A 16,302-nucleotide genomic window follows, 5' to 3' on the forward strand; every position below is an offset into this window, starting at 1 on the left:
AATAGACTTAGGCATTCTATGATGCTTAAAGATCTGTGCCAGAAAGACCCTAGCCATATGATCTGCTTTGATCGTTTTCTTAACTGGTATAAAGTGTGCTTGCTTGCTAAACATGTCCACAATGGTCCAGATCACGTCATTTCCAGTCTGAGTTATAGGGAGGTCCATGATGAAGTCCATGGCAATACTTTCCCAAGGTTCATTAGGCACAGGCAATGGTTGTAGCAACCCAGGCGTCTTATGCCGATCATACTTCACTTTTTGGCAAACCAAGCATTCCCTGACATACTTATCAATGTCTGCTTTAAGGCTAGGCCAAAAGAAATATCTTTACATTGCTAAGGTCGTAGGGAGAATACCCCGATGACCCACATAAGGCGAAGCGTGTGCTTCATCCATGATCTTCTTTCTTAATGGTTCCGCCACACATATGGCCTGATGGTGGTAGAGATAACCGTCCCTAATGGAATAGGGAAACTCATTTTGTCCATGATGTAGCTTTCCCCAAATGGTGGAGAAGTCTGGATCATTCGGATACAAATCCGGTAGTGCTTCTAATTCTTGGTGATACACCGAAGTGATAGCGTTCACCCTTGGCCGCCTAGACAATGCGTCCGCGACCACATTCTTACTCCCAGCCGTGTGAAGGATCTGGAAGCGAAACATAGACAAAAAGTTTGCCCATCTCATCTGCTTCTCAGATAGTTTCCTTTGCGTAAGAAAATACCGCAAACTCTGGTGATCAGTCTTGATCACAAAATCCGCTCCTAGAAGATAGTGCTTCCAGTTGGATAAGGCGTGAATCACAGCCGTGAGTTCCTTTTCGTAGATTGATGCATGCAACTCTGCATCCTTAAGCCGTCTGCTTTCGCAAGCCACTGCTGGCCTTCTTGGTTCAGCACTGCTCCGATGCAATCGCCTGAAGCATCGCAATGAACCTCAAATGGCTTCCTTAAGTCTGGCACTATCAGAATAGGTCCATGGCTTAGCAAGTACTTGAGCAGATCAAAAGCTCCTTGTTGTCTCGATCCCCATCTAAAAGGAATCTTCTTCTTTGTCAAATCATGAAGTGGTCCTGCTACATGGGCAACTCCTCGGACAAACCTTTGATAATTAGAACATAATGAAGCTACGTACATCATGTACCGTAGTGGGAATAGACCAATCTTCCACCACTCGGAACTTGGCAGGATCCATACTTACTTGATTGTGAGAGACTATATGGCCGAGATAGTGTATCTCTAAGAGAAAGAACTCGCTCTTCTTTGCATTCACATGCAACTCATGCTTTCGCAATTCTTGAAACACTAGGTCCAAGTGCTTCCGATGTTCCTCTTCTGACTTAGAGAAGATGAGTATGTCGTCAAAGAATACTCCCGTAAAAGCTCGATAAGGGCTGAAAATGCGGTCCATCATGCAATTGAACGTCGCAGGAGCATTGGTCAAGCCGGAAGGCATTACCAAAAATTCATAGAGTCCAAAGGTTGTGCGGAAAGCACTCTTATGGACATCCTCAAGGGCGATCCGTATCTGATGATGCCCACTCTTTAAGTCTATGCGACTAAAGACACTTGCACCCTGCAACTTATCAAGTATATCATCAATCCGAGGGATCGGAAAGCGATTCTTGATCATGATCTTGTTTAAAGACCTATAGTCTATGCACATTCGAAACGTGCCATCTTTCTTCTGCACCAGTAGAACTGGAGAGCAATAGGGTGAAGCACTTGGCCGTACTAACCCTTTCTCTAGAAGCTCGTTGACTTGCTTCAAAATTTCCTCTTGCTAAGCAAGACTCACCCGATAAGGGGGTTGATTGGGAGGCGAGCTACCTGGTATGAGATCTATGCGGTGATCTTCCGGGCGTACCGGAGGTAGTTCATCAGGGAGTGTTTCCGTGAAACAATCTTTGTACTTTTCAATAAATTGAAAACGCTTGATGTCCAGACTAGAGAGTAAATCCCCACTAGTTTTATCCTTCTCACGTACAAAAATCAAGTAAGCAAAAACACACTTCTTCATTTCTTTCTTAATGGAGATATGACTTACAATTGGGAACTGCCAATCTCCTACATCAACATGAGTCTTTATTTTCTTACCCCCATGATCAAAAGTGAGGGTCTTTTCCACATAATCGGGGACAGGTGTCATGTGGAAGTGCCATGGCATACCCAAGATGATATCACATCCCTCGATGGGTGCCATCAAAAATGATTCGCGGTCCTTGTACTCGCCAATCCGAAGATTGAGTTGTCCTTGCACGGGAGTTGCATTGGTTGTCAACCCCTCGAATGCCGATCCGGATGTAACCGGTGTGCCAAGCTGAGCCGGTGTGAGGCACAAACGTTCCACAGTATCCAGGGAGATGAAGTTATCCGTGGATCCTGGATCATAAAGAATCAGTACTCGATGGTTGTTCAAAGACCCCCAGCCCTTCAGAAGCTGACGCTTCCCTTTCTCCGTTTCTGTGTTTCCTTGAACATCTGGAATAGAGTTCGAGCTTGGTGGAGCGGGTTCCTTCCTTGCTTTATCTTGCCTCGTAGGGGCGTGTTCTTGCCGTTGCTGCTTTAGCGGGCAATCCGGTTTCATATGTCCTTTCTCGCCACAGTAGAAGCATCTTCCTTCCTCTCTGAAAGTTTGAAGTTGAGTAGGAGAGAGATACTTAGTTCGCTTGCCATTGCCCTCTGGCTTCTTAGAATGATCATAGTCCCTAGATGGAGGACGTTTTCTTCCTTGGCCCCCTTGGTCATCGTAGACCCCTCTTTGTCTTGCACAGTAAGTGCTTCATTTTTCTGGGCGTCCCAGTTGAGTGCAAATCCTCAGCAATGATTGTTGACTCGATCATCCTTTGAAGAGTATCATGCGGATACACTTTCATACTCTTTCGAAGCTACGGTTGGAGACCCGCTTCGGACTTTCGTTTCTTTTCCTCGTCGGCAATCTTCAGGAAGGGAGTGACCTTCGGAAGAACCGACCAATACTTGTCGACATAGGTCGTTACTCTTTCATGTTCCTTCTGGGCGAGCCAGTCCCATTCCTTCCGTATGTCCTGCTCGAAGTCAGGCGGAAGAAATTGTTCATAAAATTCAGATTTGAATCTCTCCCAAGTTCTGGCCTAAGAACCTTCCAGAATCTTGGCTAACCACCAATTACTTGCCGTCTCCTTGAGGTGCATCCCCACATGGCGTAATTTGGATCTTTCTGTGAAGTGCCCGTTGGTAAAGGCGACTTCAAACTGTCTGATGAAGGATAGTGCTTTGGAGATATCTCTCCGTCCGTTGTAGGTTTCGAACTTGATGTCCTTGTCGCCCAATTTGAAGACTCTCATGCGTTGTTGAAACTTGCGACCATGCTTCTTGAATCGAGGCTTATCTTTAGGTTGATGTAGGGTAGTAGTAGTAGCGGCTTCCTTCTTTTGGCGAGAAGATTGAGAAGTAGAAGTATAATCAGGGGAGTAAGATGGAGATGAAATAGAGATGTCCTTGCTCTCGTCTAACAAAGAGAGTGCTTTTTCCTGGCCTTTCCTTGGAGTAGGCCGTTCATTCCGATCCGAAGATCCTTTGTGCACCTCGACACATTCTTCTTCTCTTTCCTCCTGTGGTCTCACGCCAACAGTGTGGTCTGGATGCCCGGCTGCATTGGTTCCATTCGTTTTCTTCATTCCGCCCAAGAGCTTTTGGACATCTGGCAATAGTAAGATTTGTTGCAAATCCGCAAGCTGAGCTTGCACTTGTTGAAGCTCCTCTTCAACGCTTCTCCCTTGGCTCGACATGGTTCTTCTCGTTCTTCCCGGAATCGTCCTTCTTTGCAGAGAAAGAGAGGAGTCCGAGCTCTGATACCACTGTCACAAAACGGGAGCGTACACGAGCACTTAGAAATCTGAAAAATAAAATACTTTGCAAATGGGAGAGAAGGGAGAAGATCGACACAGTATTGGGGACCAGAAGATGGGCTAGTCCCCCCCCGTCAAGAGTATTCTTTATTCAGGGAGAATTCGTATACAAGCACGAGAACCCGAGAAAACCCCTCCGTTCTGTAATCTTAGACCCGAAGGTCGTTCTTTCCCGTAAGGGACTTAGACACAAGGCCGTTCTTTCCCGTAAGGGACTTAGGCGCGAAGCCGTACTTTCTCGTAAGGGACTTAGGCGTGAAGCCGTACTTTCTCGTAAGGGACTTAGGCGTGAAGCCGTACTTTCCCATTAGGGACTTAGGCGTGAAGCCGTACTTCCCGTGAGGGACTTTCCCGTAAGAAGGGAGATTCCTGCAAAACAAACCACACAAAGCAACAACTTGCAATGAGTATCAACAAATTATACCTGTCGCTCCTTGCTCGGAAAGGCGACCTCCGTACTCAATCGTCACACGAACACTTGCAGATTTCCGTCGCCAGCACTTGCTCTAGGATCCTCAGCGCTGGGACTTCTGTTGCTCCTTGCGTTCTTCCCAAAAATTGAACGTTGGCTGCCTTTTTATAGGCCCGTGCACCCAGCGGAAATAGGGCACAAAAGCAGAAGCTATGGCGCTTCTAGAGAGAGGAGAGAGAGAGCTCGCTGTTTCTGGCGCTCCTAGAGAGAGGAGAGAGAGAGAGAGAGAGAGAGAGAGAGAGAGAGAGAGAGAGAGAGAGAGAGAGCTCGTTGTTTTTCAGCCCATCCGTACAACTTGCGTGGGTTTTTTACGTAAGCTTTTGGGGATGCTTTATTTTATTAATAAAAGGGACCGGTCACTTAAAAGTGGCCGGCCACTTTTTAAAAGAAAGTGTGAACCTGTTCAAACTTTAAAAACCACTCAGTGAGTTAGAAACAATGCAACACAAACACATTCCAGGCGTCCCCGGCTGCAGAACACGGGCACAAATGCAATGCAGACACAGACTCCTCGCGGGAAAGCATCTGCCCTCCCGCGAATGTTCCTGCTTTTCGTAAAAAGCTTCATTGAACCCATCTTTATTCTTGTGCTTGCGTTCTTACGCGTATTTTCTTACTCAGTTCGGATTTCCTCCTTAGCCTACGGAATGCCCCCTTTCTAATGCACCCGTCACCCATCCTGTGACGCATCAGGGGCACTCGTAACCCGGCCCTTTCCACCGAACTTACGGAAACTCCTTCGCGATGTTTACCGTCACCCATCAAATGACACATCAGAGTTGTCCGTTCTTGATGGCATTTCTTGTAGCTACAATCTTTTAAGAGTTCTTAGTGTACACAATAAAATATCCTAGAAAAAGAAATTAATCATTAAAAATAAGAAAATAGTCCAATTAGCAACAGAGACCCCCCCGATGGGATACAAGTGACAAAGGAATTAAAGTAAAGCTGGACTCACACACACACACACACACACACACACACACACACACAAGACGCGCAGAAACCATAGTTACCCGGAACGCCGAACGGGAACGGCGACGGGATCCCCGTGGAACGGGGGAACGGCTAGGGGTTCGGAACGGGAACGGCGCAGAACGGGAGGTATAAAAAACACCCAAATAGTGCATTTTTTAGCTTCTTGTGTTTAAATACAAGGAGTATTAGAGTGCTTTGACTCTACTGCTCACAAAAAACTCGTTTTGAAGACCATTCAATCTTGCTATGACTAGATGATGTGAGAGAGAGAGAGAGAGAGAGAGAGAGAGAGGGAGAGAGAGAGAGAGAGATTTGAGAGAGTGGGAGGGAGAGGAAGACAGCTTGAAGGCTTAAAGCCTTGAGCCTTGAGAGAGTGAGTCTTGAGAGGGAGAGATCTTGAGAGTGTGAGAGGGAGAGAGCTTGAGCCTTGAGGATTAGCTTGTGGAGAGAAAGGGGGAGGGGGGTGCATTTTATGAGTCCTTGAGGCCTTGCACACTTCAAAAAGAAGCCCAAACATTTACTTCAATTTTTTCAATTTTTGCCAAATTTGTTTGTAGCCGTTGGCCGTTCCAGGGGCATTCCGGAACGTTTTCGGAGCGTTCGGAACGTTCCGGAACGGCCGTTCCCGTTTGCACTGGCCACTCGGAACGTCAAACGTTTCGAGACGTTTCGGAACGTTCGGGAAGGGAACTGCCCCCCCGGAACGTCGGAACGGGGGCTAGGGGGCGTTCCCCGGTAACTATGGCAGAAACTAATGACGTGGCTGCTGTACGGATTTCCGGCTTTTTCGCTGATAGTGCTGACGTGGCAGATTTTCATAAAACGCGCTAACAGTGTTGTCGAGGCAGTTGAACGGATTTCAGTGATTTACGCTGGCAGCTTTTTGGCATTGCTTTCGGACCATACGCTTTTGAGTTTGAAGGCTTTTCATGTAAACTGCTTTTGGGACCTAGGGCCTTTAAATATGAGGCCATGGGCTCATTCTCTGCAGGCTTCCTGGAGAAGGTACAGAGTCTGGAGTACAGGCTTGTACCGTGTTGATGCAATATAAAGAAATACCGAAAGGGGCGCCAAGGTTTGGGGCCAATTCTCTCTGGGGTGGAATTCCGCCACTCCGTGTTGCGTGTCGTCTCTCTTTCAGTTCAACTGTTATTGAAGTGCTAAAGGTCTGTTCGATCTGTTCCCTTCTATTGGCACGTGATGCCCGTTTTGTGACACCAACCGCCCACTTAATAAGTGGACAGCCACCTGGAAAATAAAGCAACAAAACCACCCAGCGATTTTTCTCTCTCTATTTCTAGTAGAACAGTATTAAATAAATAAATATATATATATATATATATATATATATATATATATATATATATATATATATATATATATATATATATATAACCGCCGCGATCTCTACGAGGGCAGCCTCTGCTCAGCTATTCCTGCCGTGGCCAGGAGCTATGAAAGCATCACATGCCCTCACTCAGAGGGAGGAGTTGCCAGCACCAGCAAGAGAAGACTCTGCCGCCAGAAGATGCAAGAGATCGCGAGACTTATGAAGCACGGAAGTCGCTTCTCCCGCGCAAGAGCGACAAGTATTCTATTGTGGATTTGCCATACGAATTGTTGTCTCGTGTTTGTGTGTGTTTGCAGATACTTCATCGCGAAGGAGAAGCAGGAAGGCTTCGGTCTACCCTTAGGAATTTCGGAAACGCAATTCGGAAATTGTCTACGGAGTCTCGACTACGAGTAAAGGATTGAGAGCTCGTCTCTCGGATTTCCCCTCACGAGAAGGACTGACCATCGAGTTTGAGAATTAGAACGGAGGGGTTTTCTCTGGTTTTTGTGTTTGTAAAAAGATACTCTCTAATAAAGGATTCTCTTTAAGGGGGGGACCAACCCATCTTCTGGTCCCAAATACTGTGTCGAACTTCTCCCTCAACTGTGTTTAGTTGAAAGATATTTATTTTCATCTTGTTAATTATTCGTGTGCGCTCCCGTTTGTGACACTTACGTTGGTACAAAATTTCACCTCATGTCCGGGTACTCGAAGAAAGTGTGCCCTCACTTTGTCATGCCCCCCTTTCCACGTGTAAAAGCATAACTTGCATACCCATGCACGAGAAACTCTCGCCGCCAACAAGGTGCCCTCCGAGGTCACTTCATCCCACCACGACCATTCCTTCGTCTTTTGAGTGTTGCCCGCTTGAACGGAGGGGGTTGAACGAGAAGAAGAGACCATGGATGATACGAGAGAGAGAGAGAGAGAGAGAGCACTTGTGCGGCGAGCCTTGTAGCAATGAGAGCTTCTTGAATCTTCAATGGTGAATGCGTATCATGTAGGCTTGAGCCTTGAGAGTTCGAGAGAGATAGAGGTAGGAAGAGTCAAGACGAGAGAGAGAGCATTGAGAGGGGGAGAGGGAGAGACGAGAGAGAGAGGGTAGAGGTTAGAAGTGTAGAACAATGCAATGGTGCATTGAAGCATTCACTTGTATGTTAAGGGAAGGGGTGAGGGTGTTTGCATTATATAGGCCCTTGCTCACTTTAAAAGAATCCAACGTTTATAAATCTGTCCGTCTTTTACTATTGGCCAGAAAAATGATTGTTGACCTGAATCCGGCCGTTCGGCCTGCCTGCCTGCTGTCCCGTTTCAACCATTCCGATCCGTTCGTCCCCCCATTCCGGTATCAGCAAACCTCCCAGAACGCCTAGCCATTCCAGGACATTCCCCGCCATGGCTATACCCCTAAATGCCATTCCGGCATTCCAGCCCCCTAAATGAGCGTTCCCCGGTAGCTATGATTGAAACACACATTTGACAACAAAGTGAATGAAACAAAGGGCACAATATTGAACCAGCTAGAATTTCCGATAAGTAGCTTGTTCTGGATTTCAAAGCCTTAGTAGGATGTACTAACATCTACCCACTTGACTATGGGACAGGGCACGCTTTTTGTACTTACATTGTGCTCACTCTTCACAATACTTCTGTATGGCACTCATTACATGTAAACTCTGGATCTAGTTTATCAAATTTTTTTGATACATTTATGTACAATGAAAAGTTTAGCTCTTTCTTTGCTTTTGTTCAATTGAGAAGTTGAACATATTCAAGTGAACACTTACTCATCATGCCAGTACTCTCTCCGGGGACATACATTAAAAGGTCGACCAACCATAACTAGTTTTCCTTTTAAGACACAATAAAGCTCCATGACACAGACGAGAGATGCTAGGAAGCTCCGCCTGGCATCGCAACCTCGATCACTCTCAAAAGACTCATTTTATAATTGAAGTAACATTTAGAAATCGACCAGATGTGAAATAAGAGGTTACCTTTGCAAGACCCCAATCACAACCTCCAACATCTCGGACTGTCGTAAAACCTCTCAAAAGCATTTTTCTTAGAACCTCCGTTGCTCTTGCAAAAACTAAGGATGGAGGAATTTGAGTAAGCTCATGTAAATCAGCCGTCACTGCAGTCACATGGACATGTGCATCACATAGGCCTGGCAGTACATAGCGCCCTCCAATATCAATTACCTGTGAGAACATCGTTAGCAATATCGCTGAATAATGATTTCATTAACAAAAGAAAAGGCACTCAAAGCTAAAATTAAAGTCCTGGAAACAATAAATTTACGTAACAGCCTCTTTAATGAAGCCACACTAAGTGGCTGGCCAGCTTCTTGAAGAAAATGATCAAAAGTGCCACAAGCATCATGATTCATAACAAATTCTCTTTTGATCCCTTGATTAATTAAGCACTAGCTAAACTAAATACCTGTTGGAAAGTGCGCTAAATTTCCTTGCTTTAAGTTAAGCTACAGTGCTTACTGGTGTATTTGGCATTTCTAAGCCCAAAAAAAAGGTTTTCTTGAGAATTGAAGGAACCCCTTCTTTACAACTGTTTCAATGGTTACTGAACAGTGTTCCAATTCTGTTGATCCTCATTATTTCAGCTATACGAGATACAGGTAATTGCTCAATCTATACCGAAAACCTTTAGGGACCGTAAATGGGTCTGCACACGTGAAGAGGTACCTGAGGAGGGATGACAGGAGTGGGTCCCATGTACTCAATAACCTTGTTTCTGATGAGGATGTGCACACCTTTATTAACCACCGGCTGCGAGCCGGGCTCGCCCAGCTGCACTACAGAGCAATTGCAAAGCAACAGACCTCCATCGCCAGTTCCAGTACCATTCACGACTAGATTGGATTTGTTTTGAGCCACACTCGACGCCATTACTCGTGCTTGAGCTGTTTAGTGAGATTTCTGCAAGTGGCAAATGAGCTCCACGGCACAGCTCTGTCTTTTGTCAGCTGTAACTACACGTAAACTAGGCAAAGCCGTTCCTTCTTCTGTCTTCTCTAATTGGCGGCTCTGTTTACATTTGTGAAACCTAAGATGGCAAAATAAAGGCACGCCAGAGTCCGTCATTCATGCTCTTTAGCTTAGCAGCAAATCAATCCCACATTTTCAAGAACCGTAACTCATAATAAGGTAAAAAAGAATTTTTTTGAACAGACTCCAGAAAGGAGATCATTTTTCAGTCTATGAGACCAAAAACAACAAAAGTACCCAAGCCTTAACATGCATAAAGTTCTCAGAGAAATTAAATGTAAAACCTCTGAGGAAGAAGAAAAACCTGTGGGAATGATGCTTTGCTATATAGTATTCAAGTCAAATTGAAGGGAGCAACATGAAAAGGGTAACAAGGCCATCTGATAGCTTCAAACACAATCCTTCTTGGTCCAGCAGATGCCAACAAAAGCAGGCCAAGCATCTTCTTAAACTCTCTCTCCCTTACAGCAGTCTAATGAGTATAGCAGTAGTATGCAAGGCATTCCTCAAATCTCATTTTCTTGAAAGGAGAAAACAAAATAAAATCCTCAGTAGGCTCAACACCATTTACAGCTTCAAGTGTGTGCAAAGTGACAACATAGCATATCTATGCATGAGCTTTGGAAGAATCAATCCAATACTTGAGAGTCAGACAAAGAGGGGAAGAGTAAAGTCGATGTTCACAGAGGGTAGCATCGTAGTATCAAATCCACTTAGATATGGATAGTATTTTCAGCACAGTGCAAATTATTTAGAGCTGCATGTTTGATCCATGAAGGAGGGGAAAGTGGAACAAGGGAAGAGAGCGAGAAAAAGTTAGAGGCAAATAACTCCACATCATTTCCCACGCCACCAACCATAAAAACCATAAGGGAAGTATCCCACCAAGGTTCCAGGTAAAAGAATCAAGGTACCCATAAGACAATTTAACCATCGGCGACATTATGCATAGCATAAGCCCAATTCATCTGATGAGGGAAATGTAGGTAAAGACTTATGGTAGTTATCCCCACAAGAAAATATAACCATCAACTCCATCATGCCTAGTAGCAACTTCTTAGCAAAAGTCAAATGCCAGAAGCATGAGAGTTCCTTTTTAAAAGAAAACATGTAGTGATAGCCAATAGATTGTAGCCGAATGAAGCAATCACAACCAAGTGAAGTGACCAAGTGTTGTGTGTGTGTGTGCTGTCCCACTTTTACCTAAGCATCATACTAGATCTTAAGGCAGTAGGTCCATTGAGTATGTGCCTACCGCCTTATCAAGTTGATGAGAGTAAAAAAGTCAAGTTTGAAGCTAAAAAAGATGTACCACGTCAAAAGTCCATGAAGAAAGTGAAGCAAGTTTCATGAAAACAATATCTAATGATGTCTTCAGAGAAGATTGTACTCTAATAGGAGTTTTAAGGCTTTGTCAGCCAGTAGAAAATAGTGTGGATGTCTATCGTAGTCTTTCATGGATGTTTTTCGTTATTTTTGCATGTTCCTGAACGTCGTGGATAACCCTCATATGAGTTGTCCGTTTAAAGGTAGTATGTTCTTGAAAAAATAAGAATTAAATTAATTAAAGATGGTGAGTAAATTTGGATTAACTTGCAACCTAAAACCGGCAGAGCCAAAAGACTACAATAGCCTTTAGCGGGAACCCAATCTATAGTCAAAGAAAGACCACCTAACACTTGTGAACCTTACATGGAGTTATAGACAGTGGGTCAATCAAAGCCTGTAGACAAAAAATCATCTAAAGTCAATGTCTCGATCCACCAAGTTACCTCGAAGGACCTGTGTCTAGGACGTATGTGTTGCTATATTTAACTTAATACATATACACAAAAAAACATGTCGCTCAAAAGACAATTGGCTTTAGATAATTGGACAATGATTTATACAAAAACGACTCAATATTACAATATAATAAGAATTAGGCATCATTCCAATGATCCTAGTATACAAAAATAATAGAGCTGTGGAGGTCATCCTGGTTGAAATCAGTAGGGTCCTTTGAAGTTGGACACCAGGTAAGCTAAACCATTTTAAGTAAGGATAGGATTCTCACTTGCATCTATATAAACAAGAAAATAGATTCATTATCCTTGAATACATTTTATAGGTGTCAACAAATCTATCACTTGTTATCCTTGTCCTCCTTAAATAATTTAACTTAAATCAATGTACTAAAAAGTTTGTTAAAAAAATGTATGTATTAAAAGTGTGCAAAGTGTGAAGCATCAGAAGGGTTTCACCCTTCCGATGAAAATGGCAATACATACTTGTCTATATATTTTTTTGAACCACTAATAGATCGTTTTTCCTGGATAGATTTAATATAGTTTGTTTTTACAAAAGTCATATGTTGTTTTTGAGATAATCAACCCAATTTGTTTGATTTTAAAATAATGAAGCCTAATTTTCTAGGGTTTTATGAATATAGAAACTAAAAAAATCAAAGAAATCACTGTCTTTTTGAGATTTACCCTCCTCAATCCGTGTGACAAAAGACTGTTAGTGGGTCGCTGTGACGACGTCTACAGCATAGCTTTCTCGCACTAACATAATGTCAATACTCAAGGAAAGTGACTCGGATGGGGTACGGAGACTCTTTGAGAGCGTCAATCTCAAGAAGTGAACCTAACAAGCTAACATAACAACTCTACAAGCAACTCAATCACTAAATGATCAAGAAAATCTGCCTATGTCCTTTCTCACAGCTCTAGGTCATCACGCCATTTTAGCACTCGAATGGACTTGAAATGCAACGAAACTTTAGGAGGAGGTCTAGGACACCTAGGGAAACTATCCTACCGAGTCTGGTCGCAATCCGACAAGGTACCAAAATCACGATCCATCATGAAAAAGGTCATGAAAATTGCAATAGAACATGCTAGAAATGTCGTCCTACGGTCTAAGAACACTCTCTTATGGTCAAAATGACTAAAAACAATGATTTAAGCACTCAAATATGAAGATTGGCTCACTAACGTATAGTTACGAACCTCAACAAAACTGACGATGCTTACACTTGAATTAAAAAGCGAAGAGAGAGGAACACAATGCAAGTTTCGGAAATGAAATCTGTTTACCCATTCATTAGTTGCGTCAATTACAAATTGGAGCAGCTCGTAGCTTGAGCGTCTGTACAGTAGAGCTCTTTTCTTCTTCTAAAAATAAGCCTCTTTTCACATTAAGGTTATTGACCTTTATACCTAGGACATTCTAAATGGCCAGTGGCCGATTCACACAGACCTTTACAAATATCATTACAACATTACAACTCAGGGGATTGATCCACTACTCTTAATCAGGATTTACACAGAGTATTACTACACTAGCTCGGAAAACAAATAGAGTACAAATGTGGTGTCTGGCTACGTGTCCACCCAATTGGGCGCCCGTTTGATCTGTCCTCAAACATACATTCCCCCCTTCATAATTTGTGTCGTTCCTCGACACGACCTTGTGCAGTCTTGTCATAGGGTTATCTTCAGCTTTGTCTTCAAGGTTGGTCTCCAGCTTGAAAAGTGCGTTGTCGTAGATGACGCTCCCCCCTTCCTTGAGTGATTCATATCTGTCATGTTGTTGATACGTGATTTGATTTTTAGTTTTTGAGGTAACTTTTCTTCTTGTTGTGCATTTGCCTCTTTGTTGCCAATCTTAGTTGTCGTAAAGGTGGATGTTGATGTGTCTGAGCTTGTAGAACCGATCCTCTTTGGGGCGTGGACTTTATGATGGATTTGCTTTCAAGGTCCACTGCAATTTGAGTTTTCCACAATAGGTAGCCAATGTTGAAGCACTATGTGAGCTACGTATGGTTATTGTGAATAGCTCTCTTGCTGAATTTTTCATTGCTTGTCGTTGTAGGCCATTCTTTGACTTGCCATCATTTGATGGAGCATTGCTTTCAACCTTGGAGGAGATAAAATATTCTCTTGATAAGCATATGGAGACCTGAATTTTTTGCTCCAAGTCGTTGTCGATTGATTTGGGTAGACATTTCCTTATCATTGATGTAGAAGGAATTATACAAGAAGTTGATGATGAGGGTTTCTAGATTAGGGTCTTAAAGCTGGATGACCAAAGGTAAAAAACCAGATGGAAAAAAAGTGCCTTTGGTATACGCTCTTATTGAAGTTGAGCCTTTGGACTTGAAGTACCTGTCATGCAAGGTGAGTGCTTGGAAGAAACAAAGGAAGAGTGCCTAATGCAAGTGCAAACTATGGGACACTCTATATGCATATGAAAATTTGTCAAACAAAAGCATGTAATGTAAGAGATGGAATCGATGGGTGCTTCAAGGAACAAATGTAGCACATGTGACATCAAAGGACGTCTCAATAGCTTCCATGTTTCCAATAAAGGTTTTTGATGTAGAAGCTTCTCCCCTCATACCTCACTGTGATGAGTGCGTGAGTGTCTTTTGGACTTCCTCCTTCACTTACCACTATACTACAATGACTTTGACTCTTATGCTCACTTATACCAGCATGAGCGACACAACGTAATTATGCTCAACTCTTCTAGCTTGAGCAGTACCTAGAATAACTAAGATGCTTAGACCACAGAGAATATTCCATGAAGGTTTGGGACTAATGCCTCGCTCATTTTGTGGCTTAGCTACCCGACTTTGACTTTTATGCCATGTATTTTTAATGGCGACTTGGACTTACCTGTTCAAGGCCAGAAACCCAATTCCATAAGTTCTAGAAATTTAAGCCTCTTCCATTGTGTTAGTCTTTGGATGCCACCATTTTGTCGAGTAGGTTGGCATATTTTGGCTCCCCTTAACTTGCTTGTCGTATGTTCACACTGCTTTGTGAAACAAGTTCTTCAGCTGATGTAGAGACTGATGAAGCCTTTGCTTTATCTCCCATGAGAAGCGGTTGAATCTGTGTGTGGATTCTTTGTGATTGAGTTTCCATGAACGATTTCAGAACCCATCTTGTTTTTGGTCCTTGTGTGACGTCTTTTGTATTTGCTCCTTTTGTTGGATGACTTGATGGAGACTAGGCTTCGGTATCCAGATTTGATCATTTCCTTTGTAGAAGCCTTGACTTTGGAGTTGATGACGAGGTATCCATCTAGAGATTGCAGCAACCTTGTTGCAATTGGCTTCTGTTGGATGTTGGTTGTCTTTTCTTGCTTTGGGGTAGAAGCTTGTGCTGCATGATTTTTCTTGGTTGTTCTAGACTGAGCTACAATTTTTGGTAACCATATCTGTGTGTTAGTGTCATAAAATCCTTGTGCTTTGAGTAGCTTGACTGGAATCATCCGCTGCTTCACCTGTCTGTGTTGGGTAGCTATGTCAAAGTCTGACTTCGGCACCCATACTTGTCGCATAGCCCGCTTGGAAGGTCTTTTCTTCTGCCTTTTTTGGTTTTTCTTTCTCCTATTTGAGTTGTTTGTCTTGCGTTTATAGCGCATCTTGTTTTGTGTAGGACATGTTGGTTAAGGTGGGCAGGTCCAGGCTGTTACTTTAGGCTTTTTGGCCCAAACATTAGCGTTTCCTTGGAAGTAGCCCTGAGCTGTGATTGACTCATTTGATGCTACCCACCCTGTCACCTTTTGTTGTTGATGTTGAACTTGTGCTTCATGTATCTGTGCGCTCCTTGCCGCACTGTCGAAGCAAGGGACTTGCCAATACACCGTATGCGAGCCACAAACGGCTCCAAGCACACAACAAGCCTAAACTAGCAAGCTCAAGGAAACAAAGGGTGTGTCACTCACCGCTCTACGCTCGCCTTCGTGGTGGATTCCTCGCCGCGATGAAGAAGAAGCTGCAGTCGTGCCGCACTCAATCGCTTCGCCGCCGTCGTGCCTTCGTAATGCTCGATCGCACACACACTCTCCCTCTCTCTCTCTCTCACACACACACACACAAGGAGGTGAAGAAGAAGAAGATGGAGATGGAGCAAGAGCACTCTTCAATTGCACAAATGAGAGAATGAGTAAAAATTAGGTTTAGTTGGCTTTTATAGGAGCTCACCCCATTCACACTTGGGCGCCCATGCTTAACCAACTAATCCCTTGAATGTCCAAGTTAAAGTGCGCCTCTCATCGACGATCACTCTACCTTTCCCTATTGGACCGACAAGCCCGGTACTTGACTCTACTTAAATAAATAATACAACGTTTATAGATCATAGGGTGTCCGTGTGCCGTGAGGGTTAACATGCCCCCCTTCCTGATGTAGATTCCGTCCTTGGAAGCTATTGAGTTGAAGCTGGTTCGTCGAGGTGGAAGAGCATTTGAGATGAATGTCCTTAGCCTTCTTCAGTCACTGCAAAATCAAACAACATTGGCACAGTAATTGCATTCTCTTAAAAAGCATATGCAGTTTTAGGTAGACACATTGATTGGTCAAAGAATTTAAAACAATTTGGTAGCAATGAACATTAAATTGCAATGTAATCAAATGCATAAACAGATGTAAAGGTAGAAAATTAAACAAGTTTGGGGTCGCTAATTTGACGGTCAAAAAGCACTAGAGATCGAATATTAATACCATGGGTAAGCTTCTTAATTTTCAGTGGTCAATTAAGTTGTTTAATCGCGAGAGCCAAGTATTCATGTTCGAGGGCTGACTAGAGGCTATATCTAGAAAACCTTGTAGTTAAGCTACCAT

At 43.4% G+C, this 16,302-nt stretch overlaps 1 protein-coding gene across 1 annotated transcript in view; it reads right to left on the reverse strand.

Annotated features, from left to right (window-relative positions):
• Positions 1-9,807, reverse strand: part of LOC147463807 (uncharacterized protein YJL213W-like) — a 41,665-nt gene extending 31,858 nt beyond the window's left edge. Inside the window, exons 1-2 of the mRNA XM_086491253.1 lie at positions 9,381-9,807; positions 8,673-8,879 (exon numbers count right to left, since the gene is read on the reverse strand). Coding sequence (XP_086347379.1) covers positions 8,673-8,879; positions 9,381-9,584 — 411 coding nt within the window. The 5' untranslated portion in view covers positions 9,585-9,807. The remainder of the gene's footprint in view (positions 1-8,672; positions 8,880-9,380) is intronic.
• Positions 9,808-16,302: the final 6,495 nt, after the last annotated feature.

This window comes from Adiantum capillus-veneris, chromosome 2 (assembly GCF_014529385.1).
Source record: "Adiantum capillus-veneris isolate H3 chromosome 2, ASM1452938v2, whole genome shotgun sequence".
Classification (NCBI taxonomy): domain Eukaryota; kingdom Viridiplantae; phylum Streptophyta; class Polypodiopsida; order Polypodiales; family Pteridaceae; genus Adiantum; species Adiantum capillus-veneris.